This window comes from Parasteatoda tepidariorum, chromosome 2 (genome assembly GCF_043381705.1).
Source record: "Parasteatoda tepidariorum isolate YZ-2023 chromosome 2, CAS_Ptep_4.0, whole genome shotgun sequence".
NCBI lineage: Eukaryota > Metazoa > Arthropoda > Arachnida > Araneae > Theridiidae > Parasteatoda > Parasteatoda tepidariorum.
In genome coordinates, this window is record NC_092205.1 from 21,508,044 (window position 1) to 21,528,917 (window position 20,874).

Consider the following 20,874-nt stretch of genomic DNA (forward strand, 5'->3'; position numbering starts at 1 on the left):
ATACTGATTACTATTGAATTATGCTATTCGTTGTGTTTAGAAAACTTTTAGCTAAAACAGCCGCTTGAGTTATTATTTTATGAAGAATGATAGAGAAATTTTGTATAATAATTATTGAAGGAAAAAAAAAACACAATTGAGAGTTTTTAGTTTACTATTGGGCATCCTTTAGTTTGAATGCATAATAAAATATGGTCGGGCATTGGGACATAAAAGTCCTTTATGTCCTGCAACATCTCGTTCCGCAGTTGTAGCAAAAATACCGGACGCTGTCTCACTTGCCGTCCCAAGTGGTACCAGGCATGCTTGTTCAGAGACAAATCTGGGGATTGAGTAAACCAGAGAAGAGTGTCATTCCTGTGATATACTTGCGGCGTATAAAAAAATGTAAAAATGGTTCTTAGAAGCCCTGCTATTAGTGGCAACACATGTGATCAAAGAGAGATACGAATGTGCCGCGGGGCTGTGATGGATCAATATTTGGAGTAATTGTATGTTGTATGCGATGGCACCTCATGCTATCACACCAGCTGTGTACAGTTGTACAGCGTAGTTAGAATTGAGAAGCTGAACCCGGGACCTGCACACTCGTGCACGATGGTCATCCCTGCCCACACTGAATCTAGATTAATCCCTGAAGACGTTCTGGTTTCATTCGGTAGCAGTCCGATACCGTCGAGAGTGACACAAATTCAACGGTAGGTACCGGTGGTGGGTGCCAATCCTGCCTACGCTGCGCAGCAGCACAACACAAAATGGTATAAGGTGGTGTCGCATACGACACATAAATGAATAAATGAATTCTGTTCGTTTGCCCTGTTCCTGAAAGCCAAATGTGGCCAAATGAATCCTTAGGATAAAAACAAGAAGAATATTAAAAGAAAGAAAACTTCCCCAAAGAAGAGAAACCGTTAGAAATCTGTACTACCGAAGATACACTTTCAAGTTTTATCGAATAACTTAGAAATTATTGATTGGAGTTCTTCCGAGGCATATCCTGTCCAAATGCTGCTAGTAAAAATGAAAACAAATCACTTATCAAATCTGATACTACGAGCTTTAGAAAAATCACAAAGTTTCCTTATCTCCCTCAAGCTGTGTAAAAGTGTATCAAACTTTTGATAGAGGATTCAAATAACAACAAAGTCAAAATCAGTTAAACCTAATTTTTTTTAAAAAAATTCTGACTTTAAATGTGTAATAGATATATAATCTAAATCATAAAATAATAAAATCTAAGTTATTTACTTGTTTGTTTACACTTATTTTCAAAAGAAATATTTTATTTTTTTACTCTCTATTTCTTTATAAATATTTTTTAAAAATTCGCTTATTCATTTAACAATAATCATTATTGGTTGTTTGAATGAGCTGGTTTCCCATTAAAAATTTAATAAATTCTCGAAAAATATCGTTTGTACGTGATTTATTTACAGTTGGATCTCATAGACAGATAGAATTAGATGATCATGATATGATTTTACGTGTTTACCACAGAAACTTTATGAGTAACTTTATGAACTGCTTGATTTAATTTTAAATGCTTCCCTAACTACACTAGGTTTTTTTTAAAGTCAATCATCTCAATTGAAATTATTCGATAGGTTATCTGTAAACAATACTCACATAATCGTTGACTTGAATGAGGTGCGCTCTTGGTACTTCTAACTTAAAGCCATATTTAAGAGGATTCACGAGTCTTGCAGAGTCATGTATTGCAAAATAAACAGAGGGATTTTCAACAGGATCAAGGTATTCATCCAGTTCAATTAGAAAAAGGAAAGATATATCTGTAATAAAATTTCTTTTTCAAACTGAATGAAGGAGAAAGCAACTACAGAAAAGTTAGAAATTTCATGGCATTTTAATTCTGTTCTAGAGAATCTGGACTTTACAGACGATATGGTGTTTTTATGAAAATTAAAGATTTACAGAAAAAAGCTGTTATTTTAGCTGAAATTAATTATATTACTTATTAATAGGACCCAAAATAAAATCTTTCGATTGATAATATCTTAAAAATGAACCGTTGCAACGATAAATGCCGGAAGTCAAACTATTGTCATTCAAAATAAAATTGTCAAAACTCACTATTGCTTCAGAAACTTAAACAAACTGTAGAGAAATATGTGTGACTTTAGAAATGAAATTCAATTCGTATAAATCGCTAATAAGATCGGTTCTCTAGTATGGTTGTGAAACATAGAAATAGACAGCGACACAGTATTTGAGAATTATTATGAATATTTTTAGACTAACACCCATTACTGATGAAATGTTATTACATGGTAAACAAAAATTAAAACCAATAGATGAAGAAATTTAACCGAGAAGATGGTGCTTTACAGGCCATTTATATTAAGAATGGATAGAGATAGAATTTCTAGGATCACTCACATCTGGGCACCTGAGGCAAAAAGATGGAGAGAACGCCATGGAGAGAGATTATGGAGAGAGAGGACTGAAGAGACAGACTGAATAGATCAGTTGGTAGGATGCAAGAATGTCTGCGGTTAACAGGGGAGTGTGGAGTTCGAGAACTTTACATAACGTTGGACATGATAATTTGCTGAACAGAGTATTTTCCTAAGGTTTAACAAGTATGAGACAAAGAGTTCTATACTAAGAACACAGTTTTAAATGTCTCTTTTTTACTGGACTAATTAATCCCAAGTATCATACTTATTAAAATCATATCATATCATATTAAAAGACAATTTATAGAAACATAACCATACATAGCAAAAATTAAAGATTTAATATGCATTTTATAACGTAAAATTCGGTCATTAGATTATTAAGGCATTCTATTTTTTTTCGAAAGTTTCATCATACTCACAGGAACTGACTTTCTACAAAAACATGTGTATATTAGGAATAACTTTTATACCGTCATTAAATAATCGCAACTAATCTCATGTTTGTGCCTAATCACATGCTTGTGTCCAATAACGGTGTTAGTGTTACAGCTTTAAGGTTTAAGTTTTTATCAAGCTGAATCAAATTTTAGATCAGATTTAATTGGATACTGCAAGTGACGTAATGCGTGTGTGTTGAATCAAATATGATTGGACGACCCGCGCACGTGACGACGTCGCTTGCAGGCATCACTGAACTAATCGTAAACATAACTTACCGTTCCAAGTTTCAATTGTACTCTCTTTATTCCAAACATCACCCTTTTTTAATTTTTTGTTAAAAGTTGTTCTGTTGATTTTTGAATACTGAACTGGATACTTCAATCCATAGGAAAGACAAATGACAGCTTCCCCTTCGTTATCGGTGAAAGGAACTTTTGTAAAGATCCTTGAAAAGTAAAAGAGAAATAAATTTAGAAATTTGAGATTGAAAGATACAATGTGTCTAGTGGAGGGTTGCCTGATTTGAAAATTAGAAATCTCGGAAACAAATTATGATAACTCGATAGGAAAAAAACGGTTTGTTTATAATTATAGCTCTAAGAATTTTTTTACAGAAACATTGAATTTTAGTTACAAAACTGGGTACAGATGGCGTTGTGTGCTATGAGTTGTTAACCAGCGAAAACGTACATGAAATGTATCGCATTTCAGCCTACAAATAAGTTTAAACATTCTAGTTTGTGAAACTCTGAGCCTTGGTGGCCCAGAGCTTCACAGAGTTCAGAGGGTATAGAGCGATCACTCCCCCAATGAGAGGATTCTAGGTTCGATTCCCAGCAATGACTGGTCGAAACGAATTCTGCACCCAGCTAGCACAATCTATATCGCTGAAATAAAATATCCTCAGTTATAGACGGATCATGGGTTAGAATACCCTTGCCGTCAAAATAACCGTAAAAGTTTTTTATGGATTTCCACTCCAAGTAAAGCCCACATAGCTTAGTTCTTTCAAAAATTACTCCACGACTGCAAATTTCTCCCAAAAACTTGATCCAGGAGTTCCCTTGTCTTCTGGATGGTGTTCAAAATTACAAAGCTATGGAATTGTACGTTAGTATTCGTAAACCAAATATTGGGTTGACTGCTCAACGACGGTTATAAAATAAAATACTTCTCCATATTCAAACAGAGTCTTCATTTCATTGTTTAGTAAAACTAATTTCAGGGGTTTTTTACTGATTTTGATTTCTAATTTATGGGATTCTTTTTATTCTTGAAGCTTCTTTTTATTCTTAAGTTCATGGGTACACTTTCTTAGAACATGACCCTGGCTTTAGCACTTATAACACAGGGGGGTCGGAATTTTCCTTTTCTAAGTTTCTCTGTTGTTATAGGATGTCCGGAGATGTTTTTAAGTCCATAGATATTTATATGGATGGTGTTCTCAGTATAAATGTAAAGAATAACAATCTCGAGCTCTATACCTGCTCTAGTTCCGGAAAGAAAGTTTGCAACTGTTTACTACAGCTTATTCTGCGAGGCGATATTTTCAAACGGATAATTTTGTTTTCAATGCAAGAAATAAATTAGAAAATTTCTGAGCTCAACTTTGCCATGCTTCGTGAGATATTTAGGTTATTAAGTAATTCAGTAGAGTTTGAAGTGAAAACATGTTTTAGTTATTTATAGATATATTGTTAAAAAAGGTGACATGGAAGCTAGATTTTGAATAACTCGCTTTTTTGGCTATCCTGATTTGACCTCTTTCCATTTGTTTATTACTGTTCGTTCTTGTTGAAAGCTATGCAGCATCTTACGTTAGCTTTGGAAAAACAACGTGCAACGTATTCACGTCTCAACATAGTCCTGTTGTGACGAAGCAGTGCATTTTTTATATCTCTACAGGGTCAATGAGGGACAAAGATGTGACGCATTAATGCCTCAACAGTGTCACCATGTGACGAAAATGCGACATATTCAAGTATCAACTTTGTCACAGTGAGCAAAATATGTGACTTATTCACTTCTCAGTAGGGTCACCATGTGACAACGCAGAGATGTGAATATGTCACATTCTTCTCACACGGGCACGTCACTGCGACTAGTTTGTCTAATATAAGAAATCCTCCCGACATCCGTCTGGACCTAAAGCGGTGACTATCGTAATGAGGTATGACTATTTCAAGTAGGGATACGGGTCACTGTTTCAGACTGGTTTCGACTCTGGTCGGAGAGAGAAAGGACATCTCTTTCCTTGAGTTCAAGAGTGTAGCTACCCTCCCTAAAATGCGCCATTCTATTCTCCATAGCACCAGACTGCCTCAGACTTTGTGGCGGGAGAAGTTCTTAACTTAAACAAATTATATGTCTCCTTGTGGTCTATGTATGATGTCAAATTCTGACGTCACCAATAACGGACATAGTAACATTCAAAAACCATCTCATCGACGTCGCAGAGGTAGCAAGTTAGTCATCATGATTGTCGCATTTTTGTTGCAATATGGTAACTGTGCTCTGTTGGTAGTATCCAGCCTGACCTTATTTGTGTGCATATATTTCGTAAAATTTCAGACAAAGGTACGTATACCGCCAATAATTCAATATATCACCTACTTTACAAATCTATACTAAAATATGATAGTATCCAACCTGAACTTGTATGTGTGTATATTGTTTGCAAAGATAAATATATCACCAATGATTCAACATATTACCAACCCTGCAAAGCAGTACTAATATAAGTAAGCAAAGCTGTACTAATATAATCCAATCAGCGAAGAAAGTGACCTCAAATCACAAACTGCGGAGGAAATTCGTTTCGGATCGCTTAGGGTCGTAAAGTTTTTCCGGTAAAAGAGCGCTGTGATAAAAGTATGGAGCACACGAACTGTATGAAATTTGCTACATATAAATTTTTTTCGTACTTATCTGAATTAGAATGTTTGTAATTGTTGTCGATTACATTAGGTATAAAAGGTTTAAATAGAGCTATCGTTTCCTTCCAGGTATAGCAATCATCATCTTGGCATACAGGATTGCCTGTATAAACCTGTAAAGAAAAAAAAATATCAACCATATGGGAGAAAAAATTTCTTTTGATTACGTGCAATTAATAACTTTACGCAAACATTATATGATAAAAAAAATCATAAATTACACGGGCAGTGGGACTGGGCTATAAATCGATGTATCGAGACATATCGATTTAACGCATATATCGGAAAGACGATACAGCGACTTTCATTCAAGGCGATGCATCAGATATCTGATTTAAGCCGTCGAGTAAAGACAACGAGCGCAAAACGATATAGCGATATAAGACACGCAAGGATATAAGATAACGATATAGCAATATAAGACTCTTCTCTTACGTTCCGATGTCGACTCGCGCTGTGGAAGACGATGTTCGTTTCATTATGTTGAAATGGCCTTGATTGGTGAGCTGTAGAAACAGAATCAGAGTTTTGAGAACACATATCGTTATATCGCATGTTCCTTTTCGCACCTCTCAGCTTTTTTTTTCTTTCTCGCGACTTTTCTTGTAGATTATTTTCAGTGGGACTAACTTCGTGATCGCCGATGTTACCTTGTTCTGAAGGCAATCTATTACTGAAAAGAATATATAAAGAAGAGTTTCTTCATTAATTAGATAAGATTTTTTTTAAAAAAAACTTCTTTTTATTTTTAAATGTGAAAATATTTTATTTTTAAATGTGAGCGAGGCTTCTGGGGCGATATATTGTGATTACAGACACACACACACAGCCGCGTTTATTATTATGTATAGATAATATTTATATTTCGTACCTCGAGCTCTGCAAATATATTAATTAAAAGCTTTTTATTAATTATGATCCGGTTCAACTGTTAATTTTCATCATCTCCTGATTTCAGCATTAATCTTCAATTTGTCAATATCTTCAACTTGGCCCACTATACCATACACCCTCCAACAACACCCCTGATATACCATCTCAATATAAGATGGCACCCTGAATATTTTTCCTTCCTCCATAATTGTATATCTTACAACTCAACATTTCTTTATTATTTTTCAATAAAATAATAAAAAATAAATAAATATTGTCTAAAATTCATTCTTTTTGTATGGGATTATTCTTGAATAAATGAATTTCATAATTGTGAGTAAAAACACTTCATTTATCTTAAAACGTTCTAGAGATATGCGGATGGTTGATCGTGTAAAGCAAAGCACATATGACTTAAATTTATTCTCTCGTTTGTAACTTATGATGATTTTTTCCCCAATTAAAGATGTATTTAAGTAAGGTGTTAACATTACAACTTTAGTAAACTGGAATTAATTAAGGTGATTTTCAGATTTTGTTGCTTACCTCCTGAATTACAGGTTAATCAATTTTAGTAGAATTATAGGTTGATATACAATACAAACAATGCAACGAATAAACGTTGTAACTTATATACATGATCAAACGCAACTGACACCGGGACTGGAATAAGGTATGATACAGTAATAAACAATACACTCAAGCTTTTGAAAATTGTAACACCATTGAAGGAATTGTGATAATTGAACCTAAAATACATGCAATGTAAACTGAAGTGAGACACGCAAATGATTAGAATTTTAAAGCAATTGTACATGCACCACTATTGTGCACGTTAATTTGCACCACTCTCAGTAATATACAGAGCAAATTTCATTAATTTATGAAAATTTTTTCAATGTGTTGTAATTTTCACAAACAATAGTGTACAAAATATTCTAATGTGAGGCTTGATCACCTCCTAGGCTATTTTAAATGATGACCTCACACCGTGATTGCATGCAGAAAATTAATCAGTGTGGCAATGTGTAGCTCGTGATGGGTGGATAATCTTAACTGTTTTATTTTCTGCATAAATACACTCTATAACAAAAGAATCGATGCACCAAGAAGCAATGCCAGATTACAGTGGTGCATGGCTCGATCAGGCTGGAATGATGTCGACTGGGGACGTATAGTCTTTAGCGACTGGGGACGTATAATCTTTAGGGATCCTGCCTTCACTATTGCATGCCACGCCGGCTCTCAACAAGGCATTATGGTCTGGGGTGCCATTTCTTTTGACAGCCGGACCCCTTTGGTCGTCATTAGAGGTACATTTACTGCACAGTGGTACGTCGACGACATCCTAAGACCTGTTTTGCTACCGTTCCTTTTGCAGCGCCCTATGCTGGTTTTTCAGCAAAGAAATGCCAGACCACATACGGCACGTGTTGCTATGAACTGTCAGCAAGCTTGTCAAACTCTTCCTTGGCCTGACAGATCACCAGATCTCTCTCCCATCGAGCATGTCTGGGATATGATGGGAAGGCGATTGCATCTGGCACGGAATGTTGATGACCTCGTTCGACAATTGGATCGAATTTGGCAGGAGATACCGCAGGAGACCATCCGGGAGCTTTATCGGTCTATTCCACGTCGTGTGGCAGCTTGTATCCAGGCTAGAGGCGGGTCAACACCTTATTGAACGTGTTACTGTAACTCTGAAATAAATTATTCAATTGTTCTGAAATTTTAATCATTTACTATTCTGTACATTGTCTTCCTATCCACAAATTTTCGTTTCAATCGGACAACTCCTTCTTGGTGCGTCGATTTTTTTGTTATAGAGTGTATTTACCTTCCTTTTTGCTAATGTTCAAGGCCAAGAGAGAGGTTCAACATGTTCTTGTTCGTGCATGTGAGCGGAATTTATTATAGATTTGTTTTCGTTTAGATTTGGAACGAATTGAAAAATAATATTTACGCTTTGACTAAGATCGACCTGACGGTTAGTTTTGTTGCATTAAAAAAATATCAGGAGCTATCAATTAGTTCCACTCATTCTGCAACGGTGTTTTCAGGCCTTGGATGCCAATTGGAAGGTTTCGAGTTACAGTTTTGCTGCTTACGTGAAGACACAATGTAAAACCATAACGTGATTTCCGTAAATCAATAGAAATACGCTGAAGAGGGATCACACATATAAATTGTTTGCTCCAATATGTAATCCCAGTTTTATATTTCCCGATATCGCAAAGTTTTAAACAGGTTTGTTTTAACGGTTCGATAATACACTCTATAACAAAAAAATCGACGAACCAAGAAGGAGTTGTCCGATTGAAACGAAAATTGGTGGATAGGAAGACAATGTACAGAATAGTAAATGATTAAAATTTCAGAACAATTGAATAATTTATTGCAGAGTTACAGCAACAAGTTTAATAAGGTGTTGATCTGCCTCTAGCCTGGATACAAGCTGCCACACGGCGTGGCAGAGACCGATAAAGCTCCCGGATAGTCTCTTGCGGTATTTCCTGCCAAATTCGATCCAATTGTCGAACGAGGTCATCAACATTCCGTACCAGATACAATTGCCTTCCCATCATATCCCAGACATGTTCGATGGGGGAGAGATCTGGTGATCTGGCAGGCCAAGGAAGAGTTTGACAAGCTTGCAGACAGTTCATAGCAACACGTGCCGTATGTGGTATGGCATTGCCCTGCTGAAAAAACAACCCAGGGCACTGCAAAAGGAACGGTAGCAAAACAGGTCTTAGGATGTCGTCGACGTACCGCTGTGCAGTAAGTGTACCTCTAATGACGATCAAAGGGGTCCGGCTGTCAAAGGAAATGACACCCCAGACCATAATGCCTTGTTGAGGGCCGGTGTGGCGTGCAATAGTGAAGGCAGGATCCCCCCTCTGCCCTGTGCGTCTCCAAACACGTCTTCGATGATCGTCAGGACACAGCTGGAAGCGGGATTCATGGCTAAAGACTATACATCCCCAGTCGGCATCATTCCAGCCTGATCGAGCCATGCAGCACTGTAATCTGGCTCGGCACTGTAATCGGACGATTGCTTCTTGGTGCGTCGACTTTTTTGTTATAGAGTGTATTTTCTTTACCCATCAACTTATCGTTCCATCAATAATCTATACCTATAACTTTCCATATTTATATCTAATATCTATTGTCGATAACTTTATTTACTTATTGACTTTACTCGTATCGACTTATTTTCAAACTAAATTCAATTTAAAATCATTCCAGCAATTCGGGAGATAATTTCTGTAATTTCAAAACTCATTAATTTTGAAGCCAGTATACACACACTAACCAATGCACACTCGCTGGCCTCAATGTATGCAAAATTTGTTTAGGATGGGAATAAAAAAGCTTTAAAGTAGAATGTGCAGGTGTATTTCACGACGAACGCTAGAGACTGAGAAACGCCACAGATCTCTTATCATTTGAAAAAAAAATGGTTTACAGTAAAGCCAGTTTAGCAGTAGCCTTGATTGTGAACATAGTAGAACTCATTGGGTTCTGAAAATCAGCGATATCAAGTTTTCAAAAATTGAAAACAGAATCCACAGCCATCTAGAAGAAATCTAGAAGAACCACAGAATCTAGAAGACATAATTGTGTCTTATCCAAGACCGTGATCGGCATCGTCCATGACGAATTGTAAGGCAGACTATGTTTCATTTCATTTTATTTATTACCGTTTATTATAACCGTCGTTAAACAGCGACCTAATTTTTGGGTTTACTACTACTAATGTTCATCTCTATAGCCTTGTAATTTTGAACCGAATCCGAAAGAGAAGGGAACTCCTGGATCAAGTATTGGGAGAAATTTGTCTTCGCGGAGGACATTTTGATGAAACTAACCCGCATTTGGGCTATATTTGAGAGGAAAAATACGAGAACCTTCCATGGTTAGCCCGATGGCAAGTGGACTCTAACCCATGATCCGTCTACCACTGAGGATAGATTATGTTTCATTGATAAAAAACCTTTAATCTAGGTTTTTATTAATTTTTTTCGACACAAATAATGAGCAGAGAATTGGATACCTTCCAGCGATTTAACGCTTGGGTCAGCCTATTAAGCTCGACACACATGAGGGATGTCACTTGTATATGTGGTCCGAAAATTCTTCTGTGCTAATATGATATGAATATTGATTGATCGTAATATTAGAACCAAGCCTTAAAAAAACAAAGTCAACACGCCATGCACAATCACGTAACTAGGCACAACCACGTGATTAGTTGCAAGTACTTTATGATAGAGGAAAGAAATACATAATGGCTGTAAAAAAATCTCTTGTTTTTCCACACTAGTAAAAAACGTTGAATTTGACGTGAGCCAACGAAGCTATGGACTCTTTACACTGTGAAAGGATCTCTGATACGAGTTTCACATTCTGGTCTTATGAGAGTAATGCTCTGTTTTCTTTCTCCCTTTTTTATTTTTGCTGGGGAGAGGGGTAACTTAACAATATTGAAGTCACTGAGTATATTGATAGATTAAGAGCATTCATCAATGTTGTAACCCCAAATTTAAGCAATAAAAATGAAAAACTTATCTATTTAAATAAGGATAAAACATTTCTACGAGAAATTTCCTTCTTTCATAAAATGACATTTACTTGATTCTTCCCCAAAGCTATTCAATAATAATAAAAAAATGAGAAAGACTTACGCCTCTGTATACTTTTAAGAAGTTGCAATATCTGGGATATCTGCTGCATACATCATCCCCGGAATTGAAAAAAACACATTTATGCGGATATTTCTTGCAGACATACTTTCGATGTCGCCTGCAAATAGTGGAACATAATAAAAGTTAAAATTGAAAGTCAATAAGTTTTAGAATTTTTTCCCTATAAATACATTATCAAGTTTTGAATAAAAAATTAACATTCTTATCTCTTTCTTTCTGAAATTTCTAGGAGCTAAAGAGGAAAACATACTCTGTGAAGAGCAAATGGGATTAACATACTTTTGGTAAGATTAAGATACTGTAATTAACATACTTTTGGTATATTAAACTATGATTCCAATATTTTGGACTAAAAACTGGTTCGATATACAGACCGCAAAAATAAATAAATAAATAAAAATAAGTAAATAAACGATCTCCTTAAAAAACTTACTTAATGATCGGAACTTCAGTTTCTAGGATTCAATCTTAATGGCTTGAAAGATTGGATTTATTATGATTATTAATTAGTGCATTGTATATTTTAAGTTAGGAAATCAGACACATAAATATACTTCCTCTTAATAAACATCCCTATTTTTCGATGAATTTCGATTTTTAATACGTGAAATATCCGAGGGTATAGCCGTAAGAGCGGAAATATGGTCCCCATAGTTTGGTCAAGAAGACGGTCCAAAGTTTGGATCCCTGAATGTTAACTTTATGTTTTGCGTATTTTATCATATTTCGAGAACTTTTTAAGTGAATTGAAAAAATCGTCAACACAATTACAAAATTTGCTTATCAAAAAGAAAAAAATAGGGAGGGGAGAAAAAAAAGGAATAAAAAAAAATGCGAAATAGTAAGCATTCAGTAAATATTTATTAGTTTGCATTATCTTATTTATTAATAATAGTCGGGACATTTCAAATTGCAAGGTACACAATTTCTTACCTTTTATTTTTAATGATAAAATACAAAATTTGAGGGGAATCTATCGAATAATTTCTGAGAAATCGAAATTTAAATATACCTCTTTTTCAACCATCAAAATTTATTCGGGATGTCCTATTTTTAATTTTGCTGCGAAATTGTAATATGTAATTTTAATTTGATATACATTTTATCCTCATTAAATCTTAAAATAAGTTACAAGGTTAAGTTATACGTTACAAAGCAGGTAGCTTCCAACTACGTAAATCTACAAATCAGATTTTCAAAATAAACCAACTTTCCTTTGAAGTAGTTTTTAGAATGGACGCTCGTAACAATGTTTTAGTTAGAATGGTCTGACTTGCAGTAAAAACATTTGTCATTATTTTAACATGTTTCTCCTTTTTAGACACGCAGAGAGACTATATACATGCTTGATTACGGAATATATTTTAATTTGAATACTTTGTGCAATGCATTTTATGCAGCGTTAATTTTAATTTGAGACAAGACACTGATTACACTGTAATGCAAACTTAAATTTGAATATTTTGTAGCATGGATTTCGCTCTTCATGCTTTGTGTATTCTAAGCAAAGATTTGATAACTAAAAATTCATTTTTGAAATGCTACACTTTTTGTAAAGTAAGTTTTTATAGAAATATATAGTATTATAAATTTGATCAAATTAGGTAAAAAGTGTTAAAATAAAATGTGGTGCAATTAAGAGGTATTTTCCTAAATGGCCTTTGTTCAAATAATCTAATTTCTGCTAAGTACCTCTATCAATGGTTCAAATGGTAATGGTTGAATCTGTCAAACAGTTTCTGAGTCATTTAATTTCTCCGTCGTGTTCTTAAATGTTCGTCTTAATCAGTGTTGGTGCAAACTTCATATTTTGTCATTTGAAATTATAGTTATGTAAAAATCTGTTCAAGAGTATCTTCCACCATTGTTAAAATGTCGCACACTTTTAATTTGATGATAATACTCAGCAATACAATTTTTCTATTGTTAATGTCTGACATGTGAAACTGAGCGGCAGTCGTACGTTTGAAAGCGAAAGTTAGTTAATTTTGTCATAGTTTTTCCATGAAAATTCGTGATCAGAAAACCTGGTTATTTGTTAGTCACGACAATTCTTTACTCTTCACAAAAATAGAAAAAAAATTAATACATTATCTACAATTTTGCATTTTTTATGATGTATTACTGAATAATTATTAAATAACTTCTGAGTTTCTACCCCGAAGTTGCATTTTCGGAGTCTGTAGATAGACCCGCATTGTATTTTTTAACTACAATTTTATAATATTTGTGCAAATTATCTAATTTAAAATTTTTGCATTGAACTTCTTGTACAATTTTCTAGGCATCTTCGTTATTTTTTTGAAGTCAAGCATGTTGGGCTGCAGTCAGTAAGCGTATAGGTGACCAATTTCATCAGCCCGCTTAGAGATCAAGGGAACGCAATATCGAACCTCGTTCAACCGAGAAGTGCTCACCTTCGCTCACAAGTAGCCGGGCTACCGAAGCAGAGGAATCATCTCTTCTGCAAAGAATTTTCTACAGAAAAGTGCTCAATTTCAAGCAGAGAATCAAGATTGTGATGCCATGACTTGGATTATCTTCATCCGGTGATGGGCAGACATCCTTCACAGACCATCGTTGATAGCCCATAGTGCAGTGCTAGTGCTAAGCAAGTACCTGCATATCAACCTTCGTTATTTTCAGCTTTTAAGTCAAATAATTTTCAATCCAGAAAAGCCAAATCTAAACTGTTGAACATGCAAAACTGCGAAAATTGTATTTTTAAATATAGAGAAATTACTTACCGATTCGCATTACAAAAAGTTATTGCTGGTCGATCTATGGTTACGGGTCTTTCTATTCTTTCGATTGAAACAGTTTCGTAGGCAAGATATTGTTTTGAAAAATCGAATGTGAAAAATAGAAATGCGCTCACATTCAATGCAAATATCATCAGTTTAATCCATTTTTCTTTTTTAGATTTCGACGTAGCAACATCTGCTATAGAAGATATGAACGATCTCTGGAAATATTTTACAGGCAATGACGTTTCTTGAGTCTCAGAAGTTGTTTTTTCTCTTTTCCGTTCGACTCTAACTTCAAACGCTCGAATGGTATTCTTGCTTTCCTATTTTTAAAAAAAAATATACATATTAAAGTAACAGAATATTTGTAAATGAAGGGGTCACAGTACCCCAAAACTGACCAAAATATCAATATTTTTTCTATTGCTTGTAATAAAACTTCAAACTATTTCAAATGCACTGAGGAAAATCATCTCTGTCTACATTTCCAAAAACGTTATGAATGATTTTAGATTGTTCTAAAACACAAACTTGATCAGCAGACTGACTCTAAAGTGCTTTTTCTCACAGGTGAAAATTTTGTGTTTTAATCTTAATTAAATTAATCTTAATTAAATCCCTAATAAATCCAAATTCTTTCTACTTAAGATAAAGCTTTGAAGTAAACTTTTTTATCTTAAGTATAATACAATTATTTAAACTGTGCATGGAATAATAATTTTATGAGGTATTAAAATTTTTACAACATGTTATATATACCTAACAGGAATTTGAATATTTTTCTCCTTTTTTTTTTACAAAATAGTCTATAAAAAATTTTGTAATTGATATAACAACAAATGAAAGCACGGGATTGTTAAGATGAATATTATAAGCACTAAGAAAAAAATTTTTTGAAAAGATGCTAAAATAAAAAATCCTTAAAGATTTAAAAATTTCGAATTTTTGAGTTTTTTTTTAAAGTTTAAAAAAATTTAATAGTTCAACTACTTTTTGAAGATATATTATTGGTTATAAGTTAAATGAGCATGTAAAGCATCCACAGAATGAATGATTATACCTTTATTTAAAAAAAAAATGTTACAAGGCTACTGTGACCTCCTTAAAGTGAGTTCAATTTATTCGTAAAAAGAAATGACATTTTCACTCTGTCAACTACGTACACGTCTAAAGTAAGTAAATTTATTGTGTTATTTGGAAAAAAAATTTAAAGAAACATTCAACAGATTTGTTTCAAAATTGAAAATATGGCACTTCAAACTAGGCAATTTAATACGTGTAAAATATCACTCGTGGCTTTTATAATTCTAAAAACTTCAGCTGTTGTTTGAGTAATTATTTAAATTGATATTTTGCATTCAATAACCGTGTTTCCATACTCTGTTTTGAAAGGGAGTTGTTAATAAGTTTCCAAATAAACAAGCTTTAGTTTTTTTTTACGTTGTTGGATCCTTTAAACTGCCTAAATTATTTAAATTGTCATCAATAGTCCAATTTTTTACAGTCACATCGGTTTTGAAAAAAATCCCAAAAGTTTTCCAATTTTTCGTAATTTTCAGAATTCAAATTCCTTGCTTGTTTTGCTAGAAGAGAACGATGTAGAACTCCTCCTTTAGAAGAGGTTGCAAGTCGAGAGATTTAATTTTTCAGTGAGTTAATAACATTTTATATACATAGTTTTGAAAACATTTACAATAGAATATGGTTCTTTGACTTTTGATATTGATAGGTCATCTTTTAATAAGTCTACAACACATTAAGATTAAAGAAAAATGAGGAAAAACAAATCTAGTGCTTAGTATTATCCGCATATATTAATCCCCAGCTTCGTGTCCACCTTCTTTATTTAATGTCTGTCACAAATTTAGCAAACCTTTCCACAGCCTGGGTGTGACAGGGAAACTTTTGTATTTCTTTAACACGCATAGTGTGAGAATTGATGATATCCACCTCCTATCGCAGCATCGAGAAAGGATGTACCAGACAAGAAATCCAATTAATGATTTCAAAGTAATCCGAGGATTGATATTTTATCTTCTCTTTACGATATTTGATACTTTGTTCAAAAAAAAAACCTATTTTGAACACTTAATCAACATAGGCTCATAGGAACATCATGTTCAAGAAAACCTATATTGAACATTTCAAATGCAATCACTTTAGGGGCATTTTTCAGGATGGGGTTGCACATAAGACGGGTCTTAAAATTGAGACAAACCGAAGAAAAAAAGAGTGAGAAATTGATGGATTATAAAATTATTTAATACAGTATACAGATAATTAAATATTAAAATATAAATTTCAATATTACACAACCGGAAGCATACGTGCATATTTCAAAGGCAAAATTTATTCCAGTAGAATTGTAGACAAACTTCGTGCCAACTAGTAATCGATTGTAAACAGTCACAGACGCATCGAAAGCGTACGAACATCAGAGTTTTCGGAATTGAAAATATTTAACATATGGTGTGCAGGCACGTGACATTGGTGTAATCTTCTTTCAGTTTTGATGTTTAGAACTTTCATACACTCTGTAATTTGTAGAGGAATGTTTGATTTGGGGTGAACTTGAACAAAGTGTTGCTTCACACAAATTTTTGGCTTCGCTGAAATTAAATTCGAAGCGATATTAGACAACGATTTTTACGATGTAGTATGAATACATGTTCCAAAAAATTCGGTTTTGGTTTAACTTGACGTGCAACCATTTCTACATGGTGAGTATTGGGTTGTTCTGAACAAAAAGTACAAAGAGATGAACAGCAAAAAATTATTAGAAAAATGATAACTTCTATTAGATTTTAAATCCCAGTGGGAATGTTGAATTTATAAGCTTTTGTTGGATTCGATTGTATTTAGATTATTCAAACAAGCATAAAAAATATAACGTTTGTTTATTTCAAAAATTTACTCCAAACTGTGGTGGCTCAGAGGATAGAGCACTCGTCTCCCGATGAGGTGTTCCGGGTTTGAATCTCAGTGATGGTTGCTCGATACGAATTCTACAACCGGCTCGAAGTGCCGAAGGATTAGAGGTTGGAACTACCTTGCCATCAGACTAACCGTGGGAGGCCTTCTTCGACATTTCACACTAATGCGGGCCAGTTCCTCAAACATTCCTCAATANTTATATATACGCACTAAGGGAATATAAGTTGTTCGGTGAAATGAAATAAAAAACTGCTGAATTTTTTCTAAAACTGATGATTGAAGTGTATAAACCACTGATAGTAAATTATTAATTTATGTGCAATGCTTATAACGATTTGTATTGAATTGTATAAGCATAACATAAAGTGTATAAGCATAGCATAACCTCCAGTTGACTGATTTTTAAGACATTGTTCCCAGTACATAACCAAAGTCAAGCATCACTGGCTGCTGTCAGTGAGCGACGTCATGTGTGTCAGTGAGTGGGTTGATCAGCCTATGATGTGGGTTGAACCACCTTGATCTGCCTGTGATGGAACCAAAGAATATATAGGGAGACTATATATTCTTTGATGGAATGGAGGACTTACGGTATTGATCCTCGTTAAACAGTTCTACCGTAAAGTGCCCGACTTCTAAGTCAGGTCATCGGTCTAACGAAGCGGGAGTGCCATCCTCTTTGCAAATGATCAAAATTGTGATGGCATGTCTTTGGGTCGTCCTCAGGGAGGCTTCCCAGACCGTCACCAATAGCCCATTGAGCAACTCTAGAGAGACGTAAATAAATTGTAGTAACAAATAATTGTAATTATTGCAGAAAGATATTATTAACATTTCGAAATAATCTTTTAGAAAAGAAATCGTTAACCAACAGTGTTCACGAGTAAAATTTAGTCTTAACTTTGCCAGAGTATAAAAACACACCAATCCTTTAAGGTTAGTCATGTTTTGGTTGCATTATGGTAGACGCATTTTACCATTTTATCTAGGGAGTCTGTTTTCGCATAATAATTGAAAAGAAATTCTTTACTTAATAAATTGAAACTCTGGAGTGAGTAAGATTACATAAGAAAAATTGCAAGTGAGGTTATATAAAATAAAATAAAAAACACGGATATCAATACTCGCCTCTTTTAAGTAAATTACTGTATAAAATATAACTAAGAAGATGCTGAAAATTAAATCAGCAAACTGGATGATAGAGAAACCAGTCCATAATCCTAGGTAGCCACCGACGTTGCTTGCTATTTCAATATGCTGTTTAGAGAAAGATGTTAGTTAGAAATTGTTTTAACTATTTTTTTTCTTCAGAATAATTTAGACTATATGGGGTATTTAATGCAATAAGATTCAAAATGCTGGAAAATAAATTTCTTTTGCTCCTTGAGAGAATAGAGCAAGAAAATCAATCATTTTTACACCATTGTTCTTAAACGAGTAATCAAAACTTTGTAGTCCAGCTTAAAACTTGCCCTTGTTGCCGTTAATACTATGGTGCAGGAAATAGAACGAATGAAACTACAAGGTCTATCAGTTTTCTTTTTGCAATGAATAAATTTCCAGGAGTTCCATTTCTTTAGTATATTATTCGAAACGTAATTCAACATAAAAAATTTCTTTCTTTAAAATGCTTACTGTATTACGCGCATTGATTAAAGTTGACTGAAAAAAGTTGTAGTTAGAATCTGACTCATTTGTAAGTAAGCAATAGAATTCAATTCATTCGTATGGACGCTCAAACTGAACGTTCAAAATGAGAAATATCCTTCAAAAATATAGTATTTTGTTTTTGAAATATTAAGTTCGCACTTTACTAAGAGGCAGCAAATCTTGTTTGAATTAGAGTTTTTCTTACCGAATTAAGATAATGAATAATTTTAATTCTTCTTACCGATTAGATAATGAATTTGTAAAAGTCAATACATCAATATGTAGTTCACATTGACAAAGTTGTATTTTCTCGTAATGGAATTGTTAAATGTTCTCAAAACTTTAAAAAGTTCCTCGCGCACCAGATTTTGTTTCATTATTAATAAACATTTTCAGATACTCTTCGCTGTGTCTTGTTTAGTTTTAAATGAATTTGAAGAACTTTGATTCTTAATTTATTTTTTCAATAATTGAACAAATGCATTAAAGCGTTTTTTTGAGGAAATTTCTGGTGACGAAATAAAAGTTTTATTTCTTTATTTTTTTATACGATTACCATAACCACTTAAATTTATTTAAATGCCTATAAGCAAAGTTTCTGGGTAAAAATTTAATTTAAAAAGTTAAAATTCCTTCGCAAGGAACTTTTTAATTGCCAATAATTAAAAATAGTACTTTTAGTATACTTAGCATATTGTAAAACTAATCATTATTTTTTTAAAACTTTATTCACGGATTTCTTTTAAAACTACCAATATTCTGTTAGAATTCGAAAACGAATGACTAAAAATTGCCCTTCTTTGCTTTGAATGCCCGATGCTCCCTTACTTCGTATTAATAACTACAAAATTTTTATTCTTATATACAACAGAAAATTATTAAGTTGAAAATGCTGTAATCTTGTAAACATTTTAAAAGATAAGTTTTTTACGTTAGAAAACGTATCGAATAATATATTAAAAAAGCAAAATCCATGGAAATTTATTCATCCATTTTATTTATCGGATTCATACAATTTTGTATTTTGTCTGAAATTTTATTCAAAGAAAGTAATTAAATTTCATCATTCAAAAAAAATATCCCTTAAAGTTGAAATCTAGGGGACTTTAAATAATTTCTGTGTTCTCTTTTCTTTCTTCCTTTTTTCAGCAGAATTCATAATTTACTTGCAAAAAGACTTAAGTTTAGTTCTCATAAGTTATAAAGTAAATACTAACTATTTAGACAATGAATTATAAGTTGCAACTTATGCATTTTTATTATGTTCGTGGAGTGAAAATTCGATAGCTTTTATGATATCATCACAGAAACTTTACAGAAGTTCCATAAAATATGATAAATGATTCAAATAATTTTTTTTAGTATTTTGTTTTAAAAAAATCAATAAAAAGTATTTTAATAACTCACACAGTTTGATTTCTATGCAAAGTTAAAGAGTGTATTAAATCAATTTTATCCTTTATTTAGTTATTGGTTTTAATAAAAAAAACGTAAAACTTTAAGAGGAAATAATAAATACTTTACTATATGTATATTTTAAAAAAGTCAATAAAATTTCATTTATTTTTTAGTTTTTATGAAACATTTTTTAAAATGATTTGATATCTATATTTTTTTAATATTTTCCGTGTGAAATTGACAAAAAGCGATACGATGTAAAAAATACGAAAAAAAAAAACAGGGAACGAAGTGGAATTTATACATATCCAGATTACTAAAAAATGTGTATAGGACTTTCTTAAAACTACAGAAAGTTAATTCCAAAGAAAATATTTAATATTAAAACCAAATACAATAGTTGGTAATTTAATTCAAGTTTTCAAATCCATCAATATCGTGTGGTATGGCACACATTCGTCTTGAAGTATATTTAGAACATTATGTATTTACATAAAACTCAATTTTATTTTTAAAAAAAGCTTTAAATTTGTATATTAACTTACCTGTATTCTGGGCACTGAAGTCAATTTCTTAAGCGAGAATTGGTTAAAGGTTATAGTCAAAGATATGTTGTTAAGCCTGCAAAATGTAACAAATTCATGTTAAAAGTACCTTGATTTCATTTTAAAATGTTCTTTATTATTAAGAAAATAATAGACTGTCATATCTTTTCTGATAAATCTGTTCATTGTTGAACCGTAATAGCGGTAGGTGTAATTAT

The 20,874-nt window shown here is 33.1% G+C and overlaps 1 protein-coding gene across 1 annotated transcript in view; it reads right to left on the bottom strand.

Moving 5' to 3' along the window:
• The window catches only part of LOC107445748 (uncharacterized), a 42,596-nt gene that overhangs the window by 3,400 nt on the left and 18,322 nt on the right, over positions 1–20,874 (bottom strand). Inside the window, exons 6-11 of the mRNA XM_071187840.1 lie at positions 20,657–20,732; positions 14,130–14,452; positions 11,362–11,479; positions 5,786–5,910; positions 3,137–3,306; positions 1,627–1,790 (exon numbers count right to left, since the gene is read on the bottom strand). Coding sequence (XP_071043941.1) covers positions 1,627–1,790; positions 3,137–3,306; positions 5,786–5,910; positions 11,362–11,479; positions 14,130–14,452; positions 20,657–20,732 — 976 coding nt within the window. The remainder of the gene's footprint in view (positions 1–1,626; positions 1,791–3,136; positions 3,307–5,785; positions 5,911–11,361; positions 11,480–14,129; positions 14,453–20,656; positions 20,733–20,874) is intronic.